The sequence below is a fragment of the Eulemur rufifrons genome, chromosome 3 (assembly GCF_041146395.1).
Source record: "Eulemur rufifrons isolate Redbay chromosome 3, OSU_ERuf_1, whole genome shotgun sequence".
Classification (NCBI taxonomy): domain Eukaryota; kingdom Metazoa; phylum Chordata; class Mammalia; order Primates; family Lemuridae; genus Eulemur; species Eulemur rufifrons.
This window is the reverse complement of record NC_090985.1, coordinates 9,526,634-9,545,110: the sequence shown is the minus strand read 5'-3', so window position 1 is coordinate 9,545,110 and position 18,477 is coordinate 9,526,634. Positions and strand designations below refer to the sequence as shown.

At 39.2% G+C, this 18,477-nt stretch overlaps 1 protein-coding gene across 1 annotated transcript; it reads left to right on the top strand.

The window, feature by feature from the left end:
- Positions 1 to 2,277: 2,277 nt before the first annotated feature.
- On the top strand, positions 2,278 to 16,914 carry LOC138381893 (A-kinase anchor protein 13-like). The gene is made up of 4 exons (XM_069466508.1): positions 2,278 to 2,304; positions 2,806 to 2,953; positions 15,601 to 16,005; positions 16,799 to 16,914. The coding sequence occupies exons 1-4, from the start codon at positions 2,278 to 2,280 to the stop codon at positions 16,912 to 16,914; spliced, it is 696 nt and encodes a 231-aa protein (XP_069322609.1).
- Positions 16,915 to 18,477: the final 1,563 nt, after the last annotated feature.

Here is an 18,477-nt window from a genome sequence, read left to right as displayed (position 1 = left end):
CATGTCTTGGGGCATGGAAAGTCTCCCAGCAAAATGTGAGGTCTCATGTAGAGAGAAAATCCTTTATCTCGAAAAGGACGATATTTTCTTAGAATTCCAGGTTAGAAATCAAAGAGATTCCTGTAAAGGTCCAGACAGAAAATTATTTAAGCTGTAAGCCATAAGGTCTCTGTTGTAATCAGTCCAACTGCTGTGGCTCATTGTAGTGCAGAAGTAGCCATAGACAATGTATAAACGAATGGGCACGGCTGGGTTCCAATAAAACTTTTATTATTCATGGACATGAGATTCAAATTTCATATATTTAATAATTTTCACTTTAAAAGACCTTCTGTTGATTTTTTTTCCCCCGACCATTAAAAAATGTAAAAACCTTTTTCAGCTTGTGAGCCATACAAAGATAAGTGGGAAGGGGGTGGTTGGGGGGTGGGATTAGGTTTGGTCTATGGGTCATATAGTTTGTCAACTTGTAAAGGAAGAAACTTTTGCACTTTCATTTGTACTTTTTTCAGGTTATAATAGTATTTCAATACCTTAAGAAATTGACTCTTCTCATATGTGCTGCAGACATCTTAACTGGTTGCATCATGCCAAAGGATATTAAATATTTTCCAGCCTAAGCTTTTCAAAAATGTTTCCAAGAAAGGTCTTATGCAAGATGAAAATGTAATTCTGAGGAGTGACTGAAGATGGTGATAATTCTCTTTTACCAACTGTGATGTGCCTTGTGTTGGGGTGCATTGGAACTCTCACGTTCAAAAAAAAAGTTGTCATATTAGTAACGTACTTTTTGACAAAGTAAGTTACAGCTTGGTGGAGATTATAGTTCATTTTGACTTCTATAATGTATTCAACTGATTTCAGCACCTACCATGTATAGGGTGTTTCACAAGGCACTAGGGATCAAATAAGAGATAGACTCAGGGCTTTGGGAAATACTTTGAGTTCTGTTTCCAGAATCTACCTACTGGAGCATTTCTGTTAGGAGCCTTCATTCCTAAGTTTGACTTTATGATTTTTGCTTTTCAGTGTTCAGTGAAAAACTGTCTTCTGCTCAATTATGCTGCTGTGCTTAATAAGTTATGGCCACAGGGTGGCATGGTTCTCTTATGGTCTTTAATTGTTGCTAAAATGGAAGAGAAACAAATGCTATAAGTAATGAGAATTCATTCTACTAATTATAATGCTGAAATGGCCTGGCTTTCTGTAAATTGATTTTTCCATAGTGCATTATTAAGATTTACATAATATTAAATCTCAGTGCTTTAAACCTTAATGGTTTAAAATCTTTTGTTATGGTTACAACACAGATTATATAGTGTTTATAATTGGGAGAATGGTAATTAAGGCTGTATTTTATAGGACATATTTAAGTTAGCCTTGATTTTAAAAAATCATTGTGTAACAATTGCTAAAGAATATTTGCAACTAAAAGACAAAAATGTCTTACTTGCTAAATAGTTGCAAAGTCATGGACAAAATTATTGGCATGAAATTTTTGTCTGATTCCAAGGACTTAATGTAGGGCTGGATAAAGAGAAGCAGGGATGCCAGATGGTCAGGAAACACAAATTGTTAGAAAAGCAACTCTGCCATTGTAATAGATTAAGAATATTACCATAGACTGAGAGCTGAACATGTTCTGTGAGTTTTCACACATAGTTATGTGTCGTTTAACCATGGGGATATGTTCTGAGAAATGGGTCATTAGGCGATTTCATTGTTCTGTGAACATCACAAACCTGAATGGTATATAATCAACCATGTAGCTAGGCTTTATGGTATAGTACATTGTTTCTAGGCTGCGAACCTATACAGCATGTTACTTTACTAAATACTGTAGGCAACTGTAACACAATGGTAAGTATTTGTGTATCTAAATATAGAAAAGGTACAGTAAAAATACGACATTATAATCTCGTGGGACCACTGTTGGGACACTGTCATATGTGCAGTCTGTTGATAACTGAAAATGTTGTTATAAAGCACGTGATTGTATTGGCTTAGGGGCCTTTAGAATCTCCGTTCCTTTGTCTTCCAGAAATTCCGTTATTTCTAGGAAACAACTCAGAAAGGTCATGAAGCCCTGTTGGCCTGAGAATCTACAACATGAGAGGGAGAGGATTATAAAAACATACAGGGGTCATTGAAATTTGTTTATAGAGCTGGTTATAGTATCATCTTCATTTATACAGTCAAGGAAACTGAGGTTTAATGGATCTAAGTAAAGTCCTTGCAAGTGGGATTTAAATCCAGATTTGTCTGGAGCCCAAGCTCATGCTCTTCGCACTGTCCTATATCCAGGCAAGTCTGTTAGAGTCTCTCCACCATTATGGGAGAAGGGGTGGTCTTGGTAGTGATTTGTGGAGTGTAGAATTGAGAGAATTATTGCTGCAACCATAATACAGGAGTTAAGGGCATTCTGAGTATGAGGATGTAACTATTTATTATGCCCCTTCCATCCTCTGCCTTATTTGTGAATTTTCTTGTATTCCCCCCCCCTTTTTTTACCCATTCATGAAGTAAATACAGAAACTGTTATTTGTTTAGTGTACTTGTTTGTCTAGTCACCTCCACTAAAATGTAGGTTTAAAGAAGACAGAGATATTATTCTGTATTCTCAATGCCTAGAATATTGCCTGGCACATAAGTGCTCAGTCAATATTTATACTTACTAAAACTACTAGGAAGGGGGCACAGTTTAGATGATATATTTGATTTTCACTTACATATGATGTTTTATAAAAATAGGCTCCCAAGGGGAACCTTACTAATGTAAACTTGCTATATTGTTTGCTTTCCCAGGGCGATTGTGTTGTTACAGTACTGCTTGCTGAAGAGGACAAAGTTGAAGATGATGTAGTTTTTTACTTGGTATTTTCGGGTTCCACCCTCCATCACTGTACAAGTACTCGGAAGGTCAGTTCTGATACGTTGGAGACCATTGCTCCTGGTAAGTATTCCAATGGGATCCTTACTAGCCTTTAATAGTTCTTAAACACTTTTATTCTATGTTCATTAGCATAGAGTGATAGGAAGAGTGAATCAGGGTGCTATAACTGCACATTTGATTCTGAATTTCCTGGTGGTAAACCCAAAAGGTGTAAAACACAATTAGTAACACATTCCTCAGTGTCTATGATAGAAAAGCTCACAAAATCTTTCATAAAGCCAAATTTGCCTGAAGTTAACAAATTATAGTTCATGATGGAGTGAATGATTAATCACTATTGCATTTATAAGTTTAACAGAATTAAAAGGAAAATGTTTGTTTATTAAAAATTCTCATAAAGTCATTAAGTCGTTGCTGCTTCCACCAGAAATGGCTGATAAGTAATGATTATCTTTTGGCCTGTCTGAGCATCTTAAGGTGTATTGATTTGTGTTTGGAGGTGAGCTTCTTTCCTTAATTAACCTTGCTTCAAAGCTAACAATTGACTAATTTCATCAGAATTCAAGAGGGCATATTTTTTTTAGAGGGAATGAAGGAATCCCTAAAAATTTTGACAGTTTAACTATTTTCCTTTAGAGAATAAAATGGATATAGTTTTATTGAAACTTTTTTTAAACCAGCATTTTTATATAGCACTGATTCCACTTTGTTAGTACAGGTGGTATAGAAGTTATTAGTTTATGAAGCAGTTTGAATATCTGATCTTGCCGGGGTTGAATCGGATTGCCAATTCTTATTGTTGTGCTATTTTATATATAGTAAGTTTATTTCTGATACAAAATGATTTTGAAAGTTATAGGATTTAAAGATTCTAGATAGTCTCTAGGAATATTCTCCCCAAATTTTTAGTGATAGGAAATATAAAAAGGTAATCATAGATACTGATTTCTTTTCTAAAGAACATTAGGTATACTTCCTTGTAACTGAAAGCTTGTGTCATCTTGTTTCCTGCGGTGCATGTCATATCAGAAAGGCTTATCTAGAACTTGAGATCTGCTTCCTAGCAGGTGCCATCCAGTGTCACTATTGCTAAACATTTCTTATGGGTCGGTCATGGGGAGAAACACTCCTTAACTATGTATAATTGGTCAATCCCTGACTGGGCTCTTATTAGGAAAAGAATTGAGGTAATTTTTATAAACTTGTTCCTTCCTGAATTAGGAACACTTCAGGATTAAAGCTTGGGGGGGGGGGTGTGTGTACGTATATGGGTGTGTGCATGTAAGTAGATACAAGGAGAATACGCGTACATATAAAAGGCAAATATGACAAGGATGTAACCCTAGGTCCTAGTTGTGATCCTCAATCACAACCCCAGCAAAGTCCAGTCTCTTGGTGGAGAGGGATGTGCCTGGAAGCTCTTATACCCTCACTGGCAAGGTCCTTAAATTAGGATGAGTGGCAGGCAGTTATTCTCCTTGGAATCACAAACGCACTGTACTTGTATGACAGCCTGGAGCTCTGAGTTTGTACTAGGTCTTTGTATCTTGCTCTCAGCCTAACTTTCTGAGCTCTAGTTCCTTCCCATTTCTTCCCTTGCCTTTGGTTCTATAAAAATACCTCCCTCTGTATGTCTCAGTACCTGCTGTTTCCCAGCTGCATTCCTCTCTGGGTGTCCATTCGTGCTTCGTGACCGTCAGTACCCATGCCCTGCCTACTCAAGCCAATCAGAGTGGGTATTATTCTCTGCTGCTTTCCTCTAACTTGGTTTGAATCCTCAGAAATCATTCCTGACCCATTTGCTTGGTGCCTGGACTCTTAGTACCTGCCTTCTCCTTCATTTTCTTCTAGTCGGTTGTCCTCTTATCCATGTCCCATACTCTGTGTCATGCTTACAGGCCAACCTGTGTCTCCCGCCCCCCCGCCCCCCCACCATTGTCCTGAACTTCTGCCACCCACCAAATTCAGTCAGGCAGCTGATAGGAGGTACCTAATTATAGTAAAAGTGACAAAAGGATTAGAGTCTTTGAAATACCCTCTTGTAGCTGTTGAAGAGTAAGGCAGCACATGTGTGCCTTTGCTGTGTGTGCAGGGTCCCAGTGAGGCCTGCCCCTAGTTGGTGTATTAGAAGCTCTGGTAACTAAATAAAGGAGATTCCTGACAGGACCCTATTGCAGTAGTCATCATGCATGGGAGTTTTCTGTTTACTTGTCTTTTTCAACTACCATCATTTGTATAATTTGGTAATTTGTTGTGGAGGGATAGAGATAGAGACATTTTGGAGGTTAACTTAGTTTTGAATTTCTTGTTTATATCATGGGGTAAATTTTTTAGCCTAGAATTAAACTGCTTTAAGTCTGCTTTTGTGGGCTTCTTAGACTTGTGCCTTTCATCCTCCAGGTCCTCACTCAGATATCACCTTCTCAGTGGGGCCTTTCTTGTCCACCTTATAAAAATATACAGCTGCCTCTCAGCGTTCCCTGGCCCCGTCCCTGCTTTAGTTTTCTCTAGTGCACTTTTCAACTTCTAACATATTATGTACTTTATTCATTTGTCTTATTTATTTTCTGCCTGCCCCTGCTAAAGTGTCAGCTTCATGAGGGCGAGGAATTTTGTTAGTTTTGTTCTCTGGTGTGTGCTCAGAAGGCTTATTCTAGGAATCCCTGTCCCTGCTGTGTCAGAATCCATCCTAGGCCGGGCGCGGTGGCTCACGCCTGTAATCCTAGCACTCTGGGAGGCCGAGGTAGGCGCATCGTTTGAGCTCAGGAGTTCGAGACCAGCCTGAGCAAGAGCGAGACCCCGTCTCTACTAAAAATAGAAAGAAATTATATGGACAGCTAAAAATATATATAGAAAAAATTAGCCGGGCATGGTGGTGCATGCCTGTAGTCCCTACTACTTGGGAGGCTGAGACAGGAGGATCGCTTGAGCTCAGGAATTTGAGGTTGCTGTGAGCTAGGCTAACGCCACGGCACTCACTCTAGCCTGGGCAACAAAGTGAGACTCTGTCTCAAAAAAAAAAAAAAAAAAAAAAAAAAAGAATCCATCCTAGTTCTCGGAAGCTGCTCTTGTTGAAAGATGCATGTGCAAACATACACACACCTACACACAGCTCCCTTTTTTTGAGATATGCAAAAGAAGTCTCTGGCTTCTTGAGTTGAATTCTTAGCTCGGAGCAGGAGGCAGTGTTCTTTCTCCAGAGCTACCTTTGATGAATTCTCTGTTGTCAGTTAGCCGTATTGATAGCTTCAGATTTCCTGTCTGCTGAGGGCAGATGAGCAAGACCCTTCATGGAAAGTCTGTACGGTGCTTGTGCATCCCAGTTACAGGATAAATGTGCCTGGTCTTCTTGCAGCAGCTGCTCCCGATAGGGATGTACGCACTCTCTGCTTACATGCAGGATTAGCTCTTCAATTCCTATTCATTTTGGCTAAGAGAAGAAAAAGAGCTTTGTGCCTTGTTCTTGATTTTAATGTCATGTTTCATCCAGAGTGCTGGTTCTGATTTTTCTTTGAGTTCTCTGTATGTTTCACTGTCAATGTTTTGTAACATTTTAGGTTTTACTAAACCCAGATGATTGATTAACCTTCAAAAGGCAGCTACTTCTTGATGTTAGTCTATAACCTTTCATCAAATAAATATTTCCTCCAAGATAGGGTAGAAAATGAAACATTTCTAAATTATCTCCTAAAAATCCCCTTTGAGTTCAGATATTGAAATTATAGTCCCATTCTCCCCCATCTTTCAATTTTTTTGCATGTTTTCTAATAATCTTAAATTGAAGTGTGTGTGTGTGTGTGTGTGTGTGTGTGATTATAAAGAAGTTGTAAAGGCTTTTTAAAGTGATCTTTTCTTGCCTTCCTACCATTGAAGACTGTAGATATGATATGATTCTCCTTTTTTTAAAAAAATAAAATGTGTTAAGAGTAAGTAAGTAGTAACATTTTAGGGGACAGGTAGGTGGAGACTCTGATTTTCTACTTTATCTGCATTTGAATTGTTTGAATGCTTTACAGTGAGCATGTTACTTATCTATAGTTATTTTTAATAAAAATATTTTCAAGACTGAAAAGAATGTCCTCTCTTTTGTAAATAAATCCATCTTTGTGCTAATTAACAAAAGACAGACCAACAAGTTTTCTGACAAAGTATTACTTTCAAAATACCTATGAAGTGACTAGTTCAAGATTATAATTTGCTTTGAAACATAGCCTGAAATGGAAATCTATTTTGAATAATGAAAGGTGTTATCTTTGTAATAAATCAAAAGAAAATACCTCATTATTATCTTTTCATAGAAGACAAGTACGGTCCTAAATCTTATTTTAATTAATCAGTGATTTTCCTCTAGAAATGAAGCTGAGTTCTTTTTTTCAAGACCTATGTAGGATTGATAAATAGTGTAAAGAAATCTGAACATAATTCTTGGGGTGGGAGTATAGAGTACTGTTTTATTGTGTTCACTTTTATTAATGGAACTGTGAATTTAGACCAAGCAAGCAATAATTACTGAATGAAAAATGGAACATGATATTTAGTGGTTTCTGCACACTATTTCTGTGAAAGGCTTTGGTGCAGAATCTTCACCACCTTTTTTCAGCATGTCTGTTATTTATTTTTAGAATTCAAAGCAAAGGTTCTTGTTTGACAGAGGAAAACTACAAACTTTCATTGACCCAAAATTTGACTCAGCTCTTTTGTATTTTTCTCTTCTTTCTCACTCAGAAGAGAAGGTATTATATAAAGTAGATTTGTTTGTTTTTTTTTTAAAGAAAAAAGTATATTTACCATGATCAGAAGTTCTTTTGGGTTTAATGGAAAATTGTAGCCTACAATTGTAAACAATGGTCCTACAGTTATAGCATGATGTAGCTTTGATTTCTTGTGAACCAAGACTCTTTTTCTAGCAGCAGATGTCCAAAGATTACCAAATTGAATAGCACATTTGAAAAGAAGTTGTAAGGCGGGCTCATGCCTATAATTCTAGCACTTTGGGAGGCTGAGGCGGGAGGATCGCTTGAGGCTAGGAGTTCTGCTTGAGGCCAGGAGTTTAGGACCAGCCTGAGCAAGAGTGAGACCCCATCTCTACAAAAAAAAAAAAAATAGAAAAATTAGCTGGACATGGTGGCACACACCTGTAGTCTCAGCTACTTTGGAAGTTGAGGCAGGAGGATCAAGGTTGCATTGAGCTATGATGAGGCCACTGTACTCTAGCGCAGGCAACAGAGTAAGACCCTTTTTTGGGGGGAAAAAAAAAGTTTGTAACCTTTTAATTGGTTTGATCAGAGAACTTTGATGCCCCGCACCAAAGTAATCAAGTTTTTTTATTGTACATTTTCTAACAGTGTCCCTATTCTGAAGTATTCCTGCTATAAGGTGGTAATTCTACACAGAAAATCTATTCTAGACAGATAGATTTTATATTATAAAAAACTTAGATTATTGTCCCAATGCTAGTCAGTACATATAGTGGATATAGTGGAAAAACAAACTGAACTAGTTGAAGGGGGAAAGAAAATCTGTTGTCTACTTTCCTAGTTGTAATGTTATGGAGAAATTAATATATTTCATCACCTTGGAACTGAAAACAGCACTGGGATCCTAAGGCATGCACTATAACAGGAGTGGAAGCGGGTGGAAATTGGTTTTTGGGAAAGAAAAACAAAACTTACTCTGTATATATAAAGCACAGATAGACATGTACAAATATGTGATGTATCTATGGTATTAAAAATTCAAAAGGTGGGGGTAAATAGAGAATAATGTGTAAAAAGGCTCTTTGGGGGAGTTGATAATGGAAAAATAGGTGGGGAAACACTGTCTTAGAGCTAGGCTGGAATTATAGTAGAATAAATTTTTAGCATTAGTTAGCCCCTTCCTCCTCCAAAATATACATGACAACATTCCTGTGCCTACTGTTTTTCCCCCTCTGCTCAAATACTCCTGTACATATTGAGGCATTTTACACATGTACCAAATTTGCACATCTTCTTCTGCATATAATCCTATCTCCTATTATAGTGTAAAATTTCCAGGTTTCCTTTAACCCTATTATAGCCTCTTCAAAAGGAAGGAAAAGACACTAAATTCTTAAATACTTTAACGCCAAACTGAAGTGGTACAGATATTATTTTTATATTTTCCACCATTCTTTCTCTTAGAAGTTGAAATCTGTATGAGACTGGGCTTGGCTAGCCCAGCAAGCACTTTTAGGGTTCCTCTTTGGATAGCTCAGGGAACAAAGTCCCAATTGTTTCACCCTCAAAAGAGAAGGCCCAGATGGGATGTGTTCCACTTTTAGCTTAATAGGAAATGAAGTAATTCTTGGGTCCTGCCTCAGCAGTTTTGTTTATCTGTAGCAATATTTCGTTTCCATGGTGCGGGTGCTCCATGCGGTGATAAGGAGCCTGCAGGACGCTCTCCCAGCCTCGGGAACACATACCTCCTGCCCTGTGGGCTACCAAGGTGTGGAACAGATGATTTAAGAGGAGCTTTAACGGTGAAGTTTTTGTTTCTCACCTAGGGACACCTTGTTTTTTTGTTTATTGTTTCCCTTGCCCCTTTATTTTTTCATTTCTACAGTGCCAAAGGCACATTTAGCTCAGAAGCTTTGTTGGGCCCTGTTGGAGAAAAGTTACTTTTAGACTGTTAAAAAGATGTTTTCCTTGAGGAGCTGCCTTTTTTGGGGGGGGGTGGGAGACAGGGTCTTGCTCTGTCACCCATCCTGGAGTACAGTACAATGGTGCAATCATAGCTCACCGCAGCCTGGAGCTCCTGGGCTCAAGTGATCCTCCTGCCTCAGCCTCCCGAGTAGCTAGAACTCCAGGTGCATGTAGTGATATCTGGCTAATTTTTTTTTATTTTTTTGTAGAGTCAGGGTCTTGCTATGTTGTGCAAGCTGGTCTTGAAATCCAGGCCTCAAGCACTCCTCTTGCCTTGGGCTCCCAAAGTGTTGGGATTACAGGTGTGAGCCACTGCACCTGGCCAACAAGACCATTTTAATAGCTAATAATAATAACTACCAGTTTTAGATACCCATTTTATGCCAAGTGTTTTATGCACAGCCATCTCTAGTGGTTTTAACAATTCATAAGGTTGGTAGTGTTCTCATTTTTGTGCACAAGGAAACAGGCTTCAAGGTTGAGTGACTTTCTCAGGGTAACCAAATCTGTCTGCAGTGGAGCTGGAGTTCAAACCTAGTATTCTCTGACTCTACAGCTAATTGCCAGCGTATTTGAGGACCCCTTACAGTTCACTCAGCTGGGAACAGATCTCTCTCACCTCATAATTTATTTTGTATTTCTGTTGGAAGTGAACTGGACCTGATAATGTGATAAGTTCAGAGGCAATTTAAAAGATGGAATTAAAGTTTACCTGTGTTTCTTAAACAATTTCTCTCTCTCCTCCTCTGTAAATCCTCTGGGGTGTCCTTCGGAAATTCAGTAAATTTTCCAGAACTTCCCTTTTTAAAAAAGATTGGGATTTTTATTTTCTATTTTGTTATAGTTACCAGGAAATTAAGTGGAAGGAAAAACACCATGGAACTAACTGAAAATCTTGCTACTCTTTTTCCTACTGTGGCTTCTGTTTTAATGCAGAAAGTTAAATTGTGGTTACTATATCAAATTGGATATGGTTTCCCATCCCCGTGTTTTTGTAGTGTAATTGTAGACCTTAACAACCCCGCATTCTTTATATACAAAGGCAGTTATAAGACTAATGGCCCCTGCATCATAGTCGTGTTTCCAGAGCTAATTTATGGTGGTAAAAGGTCTTCTGTATGCATATGCAGTGATTTTAGTTTTATTACTGGGTCCCTATTATAAAACTTTTGGTTTTTAAAAATTGCTGATTTTCCCACTAGATGTTTTATGTGAAGGAATTAAAAAATAATCTTGAGAGCCACTTGAGCCTAATAGAAAATATTACTGTGAGAGCAGCCCCACCAACCTTGTGTGGTTGATTTCCAGTCAGTAGGGTGAGATAGTTTGTTCTTTCTTTCTTTTTTATTTATTTACATATATATTTTACATATATATTATATATGTAAAATAAATACATATTATGTATAAATTATATATATACACATATTAATATATAAATAAAAGAGTCAGGGTCTCACTGTCATCTAGGCTGGAGTACAGCCTGGGACTCTTTAAGTGATCCTCCTGCCTCAGCTTCCTGAGTAGCTAGGACTACAGGTGTATGCCACCATGCCCAGTTAATTTATTTTATTTTTTGTAGAGACGGCGGGGGGCGGAGGGGGATGTCTCCGTATGTTGCTCAGGTTGGTTTTGGACTCCTGGGCTCAAGTAATCCTCCCTCCTCAACCTCCCAGAGTGCTGGGATTATAGGCATGAGCCACTGCACTCAGCCTACTTTGTTAGTAGTAACTCTTCCAATTTACTCGTTAAACTTAATAAAGACTGATCCAGGAAACCCTTAGTTCTCCACTCATCTTGTAACCCTGAGTTTTTCTTTTCAAAAAGAAACCTATAATCATATTAAAGAAATCCAAAATTTATAGCATATTTTATTCAAGATGATTCATAGTTTGTCCTTCAGATTGTGAGTTCATTTCTGAAGGGAAAATATTGGGCTAACAATTGGTGGCTTCTCCTGGATGTCTGTTTCATGTCCTTTTCTAACATTCTACCTTCTCTAATACATGGTTTCATTTTAGTCATACAGAAGTAGAGCTGACGATAGCTTACCCGTCCACCCATCCACTCTAACAAATTCTTTTGCTAAAGCAGCAGAAAAAGGTAAGCATTCTTGTACTGCCAAGTACAACACACACACACATACCCCTTCTTCTGTTCTCTCTGCTCTGTCTGCCCCATCCCATCTTGCCCAAATAAACAGTCATTTTAGCAATCCCAGATGTATTTCTGTGCAGATACTTCTGCACTTTATTTGAGTAAGGTGGTATTGCTTCACTACGGCTTTTTGCTCTGTGTATGTGTGTGTACACATGCAGAAGGTGATTTTATAGAGCAGTAGATGATGTTTCTTTTAGTGGCTTCCTTTCTGATTCAAGTTTTCAGGTTTCTCTTCTTTGCGTAGGCTTGAGGAAAGAGATTGGTAAAAAAGAGTAAGGACTGCTTAGGTGGATGGAGCAGTGGATATTACTATTTTAGATTGGTGCAATATCTTCTGAGGCCCAGCAAGTTTAAGTTTTGAAGGCAGAATTCAATTTGGATCCTAAATTATTTACATCATCATTGTTGAATTTTGAAATTTCTGATTTTAGTCTTCATTGACATTTTTTCCTATCTACTTCAAAGGACTGTCAGGAGTTTATAAATTAGTTTAATTCTGAATAAATGGGACAAGGCTGTACATTGGTTAGTTTCATGAACCACACCACAATATTTTTTTCTTTAAAGCAATTCCTGTGACGGAAATATATATTGCTACATCCATCCATCCATCCATCCATCTAATTTATTTGGAAATTAAGTGAGGCTATGTGTGTTCTTTTAGGTGATAGTATTAAGGAATTTAGGAGGGCCCTTCTAGATTATAGTTCTTCACTTATAAGGCTCGAGACTATCGAGATTTGGAAGCGCTAGAGAGATCATTTACCTCAGGCCATATAGCTAGTAAGTACAAAAACAGGTTTGAACTCAGGTATCTTTTACCCTGGGCATCTAGATATAGCCTAGTTAATATCTTCTCAAAACTCTCTCTTGTAGTAGTAGTTCTAATCCATGAGCCTAACCTCTGCTTTCCATTTTTATTTTCTTAAAGCTGTTTCTTATTCCTGAAATCTCTTCCCAACTTTCTTTCCCTCCCTCCCTTCTGCCGGGTAAGACCCATGGGCACGTACAGCTGGAGAAACCTTAGAACCTGTCGAGCCTGCTCCCTCATGCTATAAAGGAGGAAACTGAGGCCCAGAGTAGCGAGGTGATCTGTTATCACACAACTGATGCGTCTTATAGCCAGGAGTTAAAACATGTTTTTTTGACTTTCCCGTTGAATCGTCTATACACCCTTATTTAGTCTTTAAGCCATCTTAAATATTCATACATTTTGTGTGTAGGGGTGGCCTCTAGAGCAAGGAAACTTGGGTTCAAATTCTAATTCTGCCACTTAAGAGCTTTATAACCTTGGGCAAATTACTTAACATTTTGTGCCTCAGTTTCCTCATCTGACAAATGGGGATAGTAATAGTATCTGCTGCATAGAGTTGTTATGAGAAGTAAACGAATTGCTAAAGCACTGAGAACAGTGTCTGGCACACAGCAAGTGTTAATATTAAGTGCCTGTTAAATAACAAAGAAAAAGAGAGGAACAATGCATCTGAGTTCTGAGGGTTGCAGAGAAAAACCCCTGGGTTTGGAGAGTTGGGAAGCAGGGTGCCTGACAAAGGTCCTTCTTAACTGCCACCTCCCTTATGAAATCTTCCTGCTTTTGCCTACCTCTGAAATGCATGCACCGCTACCCCCCTGCACTTTGCACTGTGTGTGTTTCTTATAGAGCTCCTCCCATTTTGACTCACATTGCAGTCACCTGTGGCTTGTTTGATTCTTGCTTGTGGACTCTAACCCTCTGGAAGGTTTATCCGTCTTCACCTTTCTGATCACAGTGCCTAGACTTGGTGGATGTCCAGCTGTAGTTGAACAAAACTTAGTAAGATGCTATAGAACATTTTTAAACACTTTCTGCCAGAAAAATACCTAAACCCTACTACCTGAATCAGTTAGCTTGTTTCTGCTAACATTGATGTCTGTGTAATTAGGCTGGCTGCCCTTTAGAGAAAGATTAAGTTTTTTCCCCCTACTCTTTCATACAGTAAATGTATCAATTCCACACATATACTGAATTGTAACACATACACATGTGCGCACACACCCAGACTAGGGAGAGGATGCTTCAGCTTCCTACAGCCTTCTTAGAAAGAATTCAACTTGGAAGGCAGTGGGAATATCTCATGGAATTATATGTTTGTATGAAGACTGATCTTCATGGTTCTTGAGCCTGTTCTTGCTTAATAGTCATATTGGCCTATCATTCCAAATGTTAGGCCCCTTTTAGTCAGGGACTTAGTTGTTACCCTTCTTCCTCTGTTTATAGGCAATGTGGTACAAAATCCTTGCATCATGGTATAATAGGCCATGTCCTTTGGCATCAGCCTGGACTTGGAATAATGGATTCTGCTTTTTAATATTTATGTAACCTTGGGAAAGTTACTTGACTTCATTAAGCCTCAGTTTTCTCATCTATACAGTGAGGACAATACATACCTTATAAGATTGTTGTGAAGAGAAACTGACATGTCCAATGCCTGGCATGTAGTAGGTACTTGGTTGGTAAATACTTGTAACCACCGTAGAGAGATTTCTTATGTCCCAAGAAAGAAAGGCTTAAGGAGACCCCTAGGGAAAAAGGATGTGGAAAATCAAGTTACTTATTATTCTGATTACATGAAAAAAAAAACTGTTTTTTTCTTTCAAAGATAGCAGAAAGCTTAGTTTGTTCTGAGCCTGAAACCTCTGTGGGCCTGTGCCATGGTCTGGAACTCAGACTCAAGAACCACGTAGAGAGTTTCCCTCCATGTCACTCAGCTGCAGAAAGCAGTCTGCATGTGTTGGAGATTTGGGGAACCACGGGTGTACAGGTGCCAGTGTCTCATCAGGCAAAGCGCAGAGTGGCATAGTGCAAACAAGAAAAACATTAACTCAGTGTTCTTTTCTTTTTTCTCATCAGAAAGCTATTTTATGGAAGAACGACAATGATGGTAGGAGCATAGTTCTGGCTAAAACTGTGTGTATTTTTATGAGTATATTCTGCATATTGGAAATATTTAATTTAGTGAGGCCAGAAATCGAGAAGAAAGACTGATTCTTCAAGCAGGCCTTACCCACGGAAACATGGTGTTGTTACATTTTGCTAATTTGGCTGCAGCCGAGCTCTGTAGGGTGGCATTTAGGTTGTGCCTAAAGTCACAGCTTGTGAGATCCCTGCAGATCTGTACAGTGGGCCCCACATAGTCTTTGGCATGTTTGCTTCTCCTGAACTGGGCTTCTAGCCACAGCATTGCATCATCCACCTGTGAACCAGGTGATGTCATGGAGGTCTCACTACATGAGTGGTTGAGACAGAGGAGAATGTGTATCTGAGAACAAAAATTATTTTTTAGGTCTTGGATTGCTAGTAATAATAAAATGAAATCAAATAGTTTTATACTTGTCAAAGTGCTTCATCCCTTGATCTATTGTGTTGTGGTAATAACAAAGCAAGTGCTGGTGAATCTGTAAAATTCCTCCCATATAACTTGTCTGAATGATGTTTTTCCCTGTTACATTTTCAGATCTAATTCAGTTCAGTAGGTATTAGATGCTCCGTTGTATGGTAGACCTTGCAGGATCCTTGAGCCTTCATTCTTTAATTTGTTCAGATTGAAGAGGAGTAGTTGATAATCAGAGCCTGTTCAGTGCCAAGTACTGTGATATAGGCATGATGAAAGCTAGGACACAGAATTGTTTATTAAGGGAACTGATTCATATTTGCAAATAATTTAAAAAGCTGAAAATGGAGTTTTGAGAAGTTTGGAAAAATGCTGTCAGAGCTCCGAGAAAGGAGGGTTTTCTTTTAGGAGGAGAAGTTTGCATACCATAGAGAAAGAGCTAAGAGGACCCGCCAGTGTCCTTTAAGCAGGGGGTCTCTAATACTGTTGTCTTTGCTGTCTGTGTTTTCTTTAGGTCATGACTGCTGTGAGACAGTGAAGGTGCTGCTCTGTGCTTCCAAAGAGGGCCTTCCTGTGTTTGTGGTGGCTGAAGAAGACTTCCATTTCGTCCAGGATGAAGCGTATGATGCAGCACAATTCCTGGCGACCAGTGCTGGAAATCAGCAGGCTCTGAACTTCACCCGCTTTCTTGACCGGTCGGGACCCCCGTCTGGGGATGTGAATTCCCTCGATGAGAAGGTTGCGCTAGCATTCAGACACCTGAAGCTGCCAGCAGAGTGGAATGTGCTGGGGACAGATCAGACTTTGCATGGTGAGAATTTATGTGACCTACAAACACACTTTCAGTTTGGAACACTTCTGTTTTTTAATGGGGCTGCTTTTCTGTGGTCATTATATTCAAGTCTTCTACGAGGACTGAGTAAATGTTACAATTACTGTAGCAAAATGGCCTTGATGATGGCATCTCTTCTAGTTCTTCACTGGAGCTTTTAAACCTGTTCTTGCAGTGAAATGACCCAAGAGAGAGAACTCAAGTAGAGAGAGGCACATCACCTTCCTGTGGGTCTGGATTTCAGGCTTGATCTTGTTACTGAACCCAAAAAAAGGTCCAGGGTAGGTCCTGTCGCTTGCCACACAGAGAGCCAGTTAATGAGATGAGGATTGCAAAGGAAGAAAGGAATTTTAATGCAAAAGATGCCTGTTGGGAAAATGGGCAAAATAATCTCAAATCCATCTCCTTAACCAAGGCTCGGCAAGGGCTTTCATAGTGGGCTGTGGAATGCAGGTCAGGTTTTGCGGGGGTTGAACTCATAGGGTCTTCAGGTAGGCTGATCAAATAATCAGCCATTGATGATGGGCGGTGAGTCCTGTGGAGGGGCTGGTTAAGTCTGGTTGTTAGTCTTGACTGGTAATGTCTGAGGGAACAAAAAATAACTTAGAGGAGGGGTCATTTTGCAAGGCCAATTACAATCTCTCAAGCACAGAAGTGACCCATCCTTCACCAGGAGAGTAGCAGAGTAACTTTTTGGTGTTTAATTATCAAAAACACGGTTTTCATTATTGTGTTCTGAACTTCTCTAGGGCTGTGGTCCCCAACCCCCAGCCCCCAGCCACTTGTCTGTGGCCTGTTAGGAAAAGACTGCTTATCACCACCTGAGCTCCTCACCCCCAACCCCCATCCACCCACGAACGCCCCCATCCCCATTCCGCAGAAAAATTGTCTTCCGTGAAACCAGCCCCTGGTGTCGAAAAGGTTGGAGACCGCTGCTCTAGGGATCCTCTGGAGTTGGAGGAGGGAAAGATTGGGGAGACGGTGGAGGGAGCATGACGACAGGCAAACTCTAAGAAACACCACACTTTTTTAACCAGTTTGTTTCGCTCTTACTGATTGTATCTACTGGTCCTCCATACAAGAGTTCATTGAAGATGGGACTCCACTTTCAAAACCACTGATGTTGTAAGTATCTGCATATGTCCTCTTACTCAGACAAGGGTTTTCCCACATAATTCTTGTAGCAGATGACCTCTAATGTCATGATTACATAGACATTTTCAAATGACACATAACATATACCTGGGGCCTAATAAATAGCATCCTGTTTTCCTCCTGAGTTCAAATCCAATATAAAGATTTAGGAGTCCTACAGATAGAGATTAAAATGTCTGCCTCATTACTGATGAAATCGAACTTGGAAGACTGACATGAGAGCTTCTGCCAGAGGGTCTGCTTGCACTTTTTGTGTCATCACTGAGAGAGCTGGGCAGTTGCAAGACTGCCCTTGAGAGTCCAGCCAGCTTTGATTACTGTGTTAAGTATGGGAGCAGACCAGAAGCCACCCTCTTCACAGTTGAGCAGCCCCTGAGGAGAGTGCCCAGAGGGGCTGCACAGTTCCTGCTCCCTCAGATCCATCAGATGAGTTTATTCCTCCTCCCATGGAAGAATGGTGAAGGAATATTTGTCAGCTTTGATTCCCTTACATCCACTGGGTTTTAAGAGTTAAGCCTGTGATGAGCCATCAGAATGGTGTCCCATACTGTCAGAGGCGTGCTGTCAGATACTACCAGGGCGGTCCTGCCCAGGTAAAATCTGGAAGAAAGTATGGACTGTGAAATTAAATCAAAGAAGAAAACATTTGTCTTTTTCTTTGTCTTTTTCTTATTCATAGAATGTCCAAAAAAAGATTAATACAGTGTCCAAGAAACTAATGCATTGCTGATATTTAGAGATCAGGATATTTGGATATTATGTAGAGCATGAGAACCTTTTTAGAAAGCTAATGATGGGCCTTAATACCTCTAGCTCCTGCCATTTCTGTTTTGATACGGGAATGATTATTCTGGTTGCCTTTTGCAAATCAACATCAGGATAGAACCATATTAGTTATTTGTGGGCTTATGATGTTTTTATGGTGTCATTTTGTCTTGTTTAAAGAAAGCCCAGGAGTTGGATAGTTTGTTTATGTTACCATGATTAAAAAGAACTGTTAGAAAAAGTAAAGGTCTGAAACTTTAGGCATATCACTTCCCCTCTCTAGGCCTTAGTTCCTTGTCTTTAATAGGAAAGAACTGGCCAGCTTTAATATTTTTGTGTACTTTCCATGTACTCCTAAAGTTTCTGTTGTACAGTATTGCTCAAGCAGTGCTAACAAAGGCTAGACCAAATTTGAACACTTAAAGAAATAACAAACTAAAAACTACATTGAGATACTATTACACATTCATTAGAATGGATAAGATTAAAAATAACCAAGTGCTGGCAAGCATGGAGAACAACAACTCACACATTGCTTGTGGGAATACAAAATGGTATAGCCACTCTAGAAAAATTTGGCAGTTTCTTATAAAGTTAAATATACACTTAACCATATGACCCAGTAATCCCACTTTTGGG

What these genes read in the sequence shown, in the direction of transcription:
- LOC138381893 (XM_069466508.1), top strand. Translation starts at nt 2,278, where the DNA reads ATGCTCTTCGCACTGTCCTATATCCAG. An exon ending in TCGCACTGTCCTATATCCAG is followed by an intron (nt 2,305 to 2,805) that starts GCAAGTCTGTTA and finishes TTGCTTTCCCAG; the next exon opens with GGCGATTGTGTTGTTACAGT. An exon ending in GTTGGAGACCATTGCTCCTG is followed by an intron (nt 2,954 to 15,600) that starts GTAAGTATTCCA and finishes TGTTTTCTTTAG; the next exon opens with GTCATGACTGCTGTGAGACA.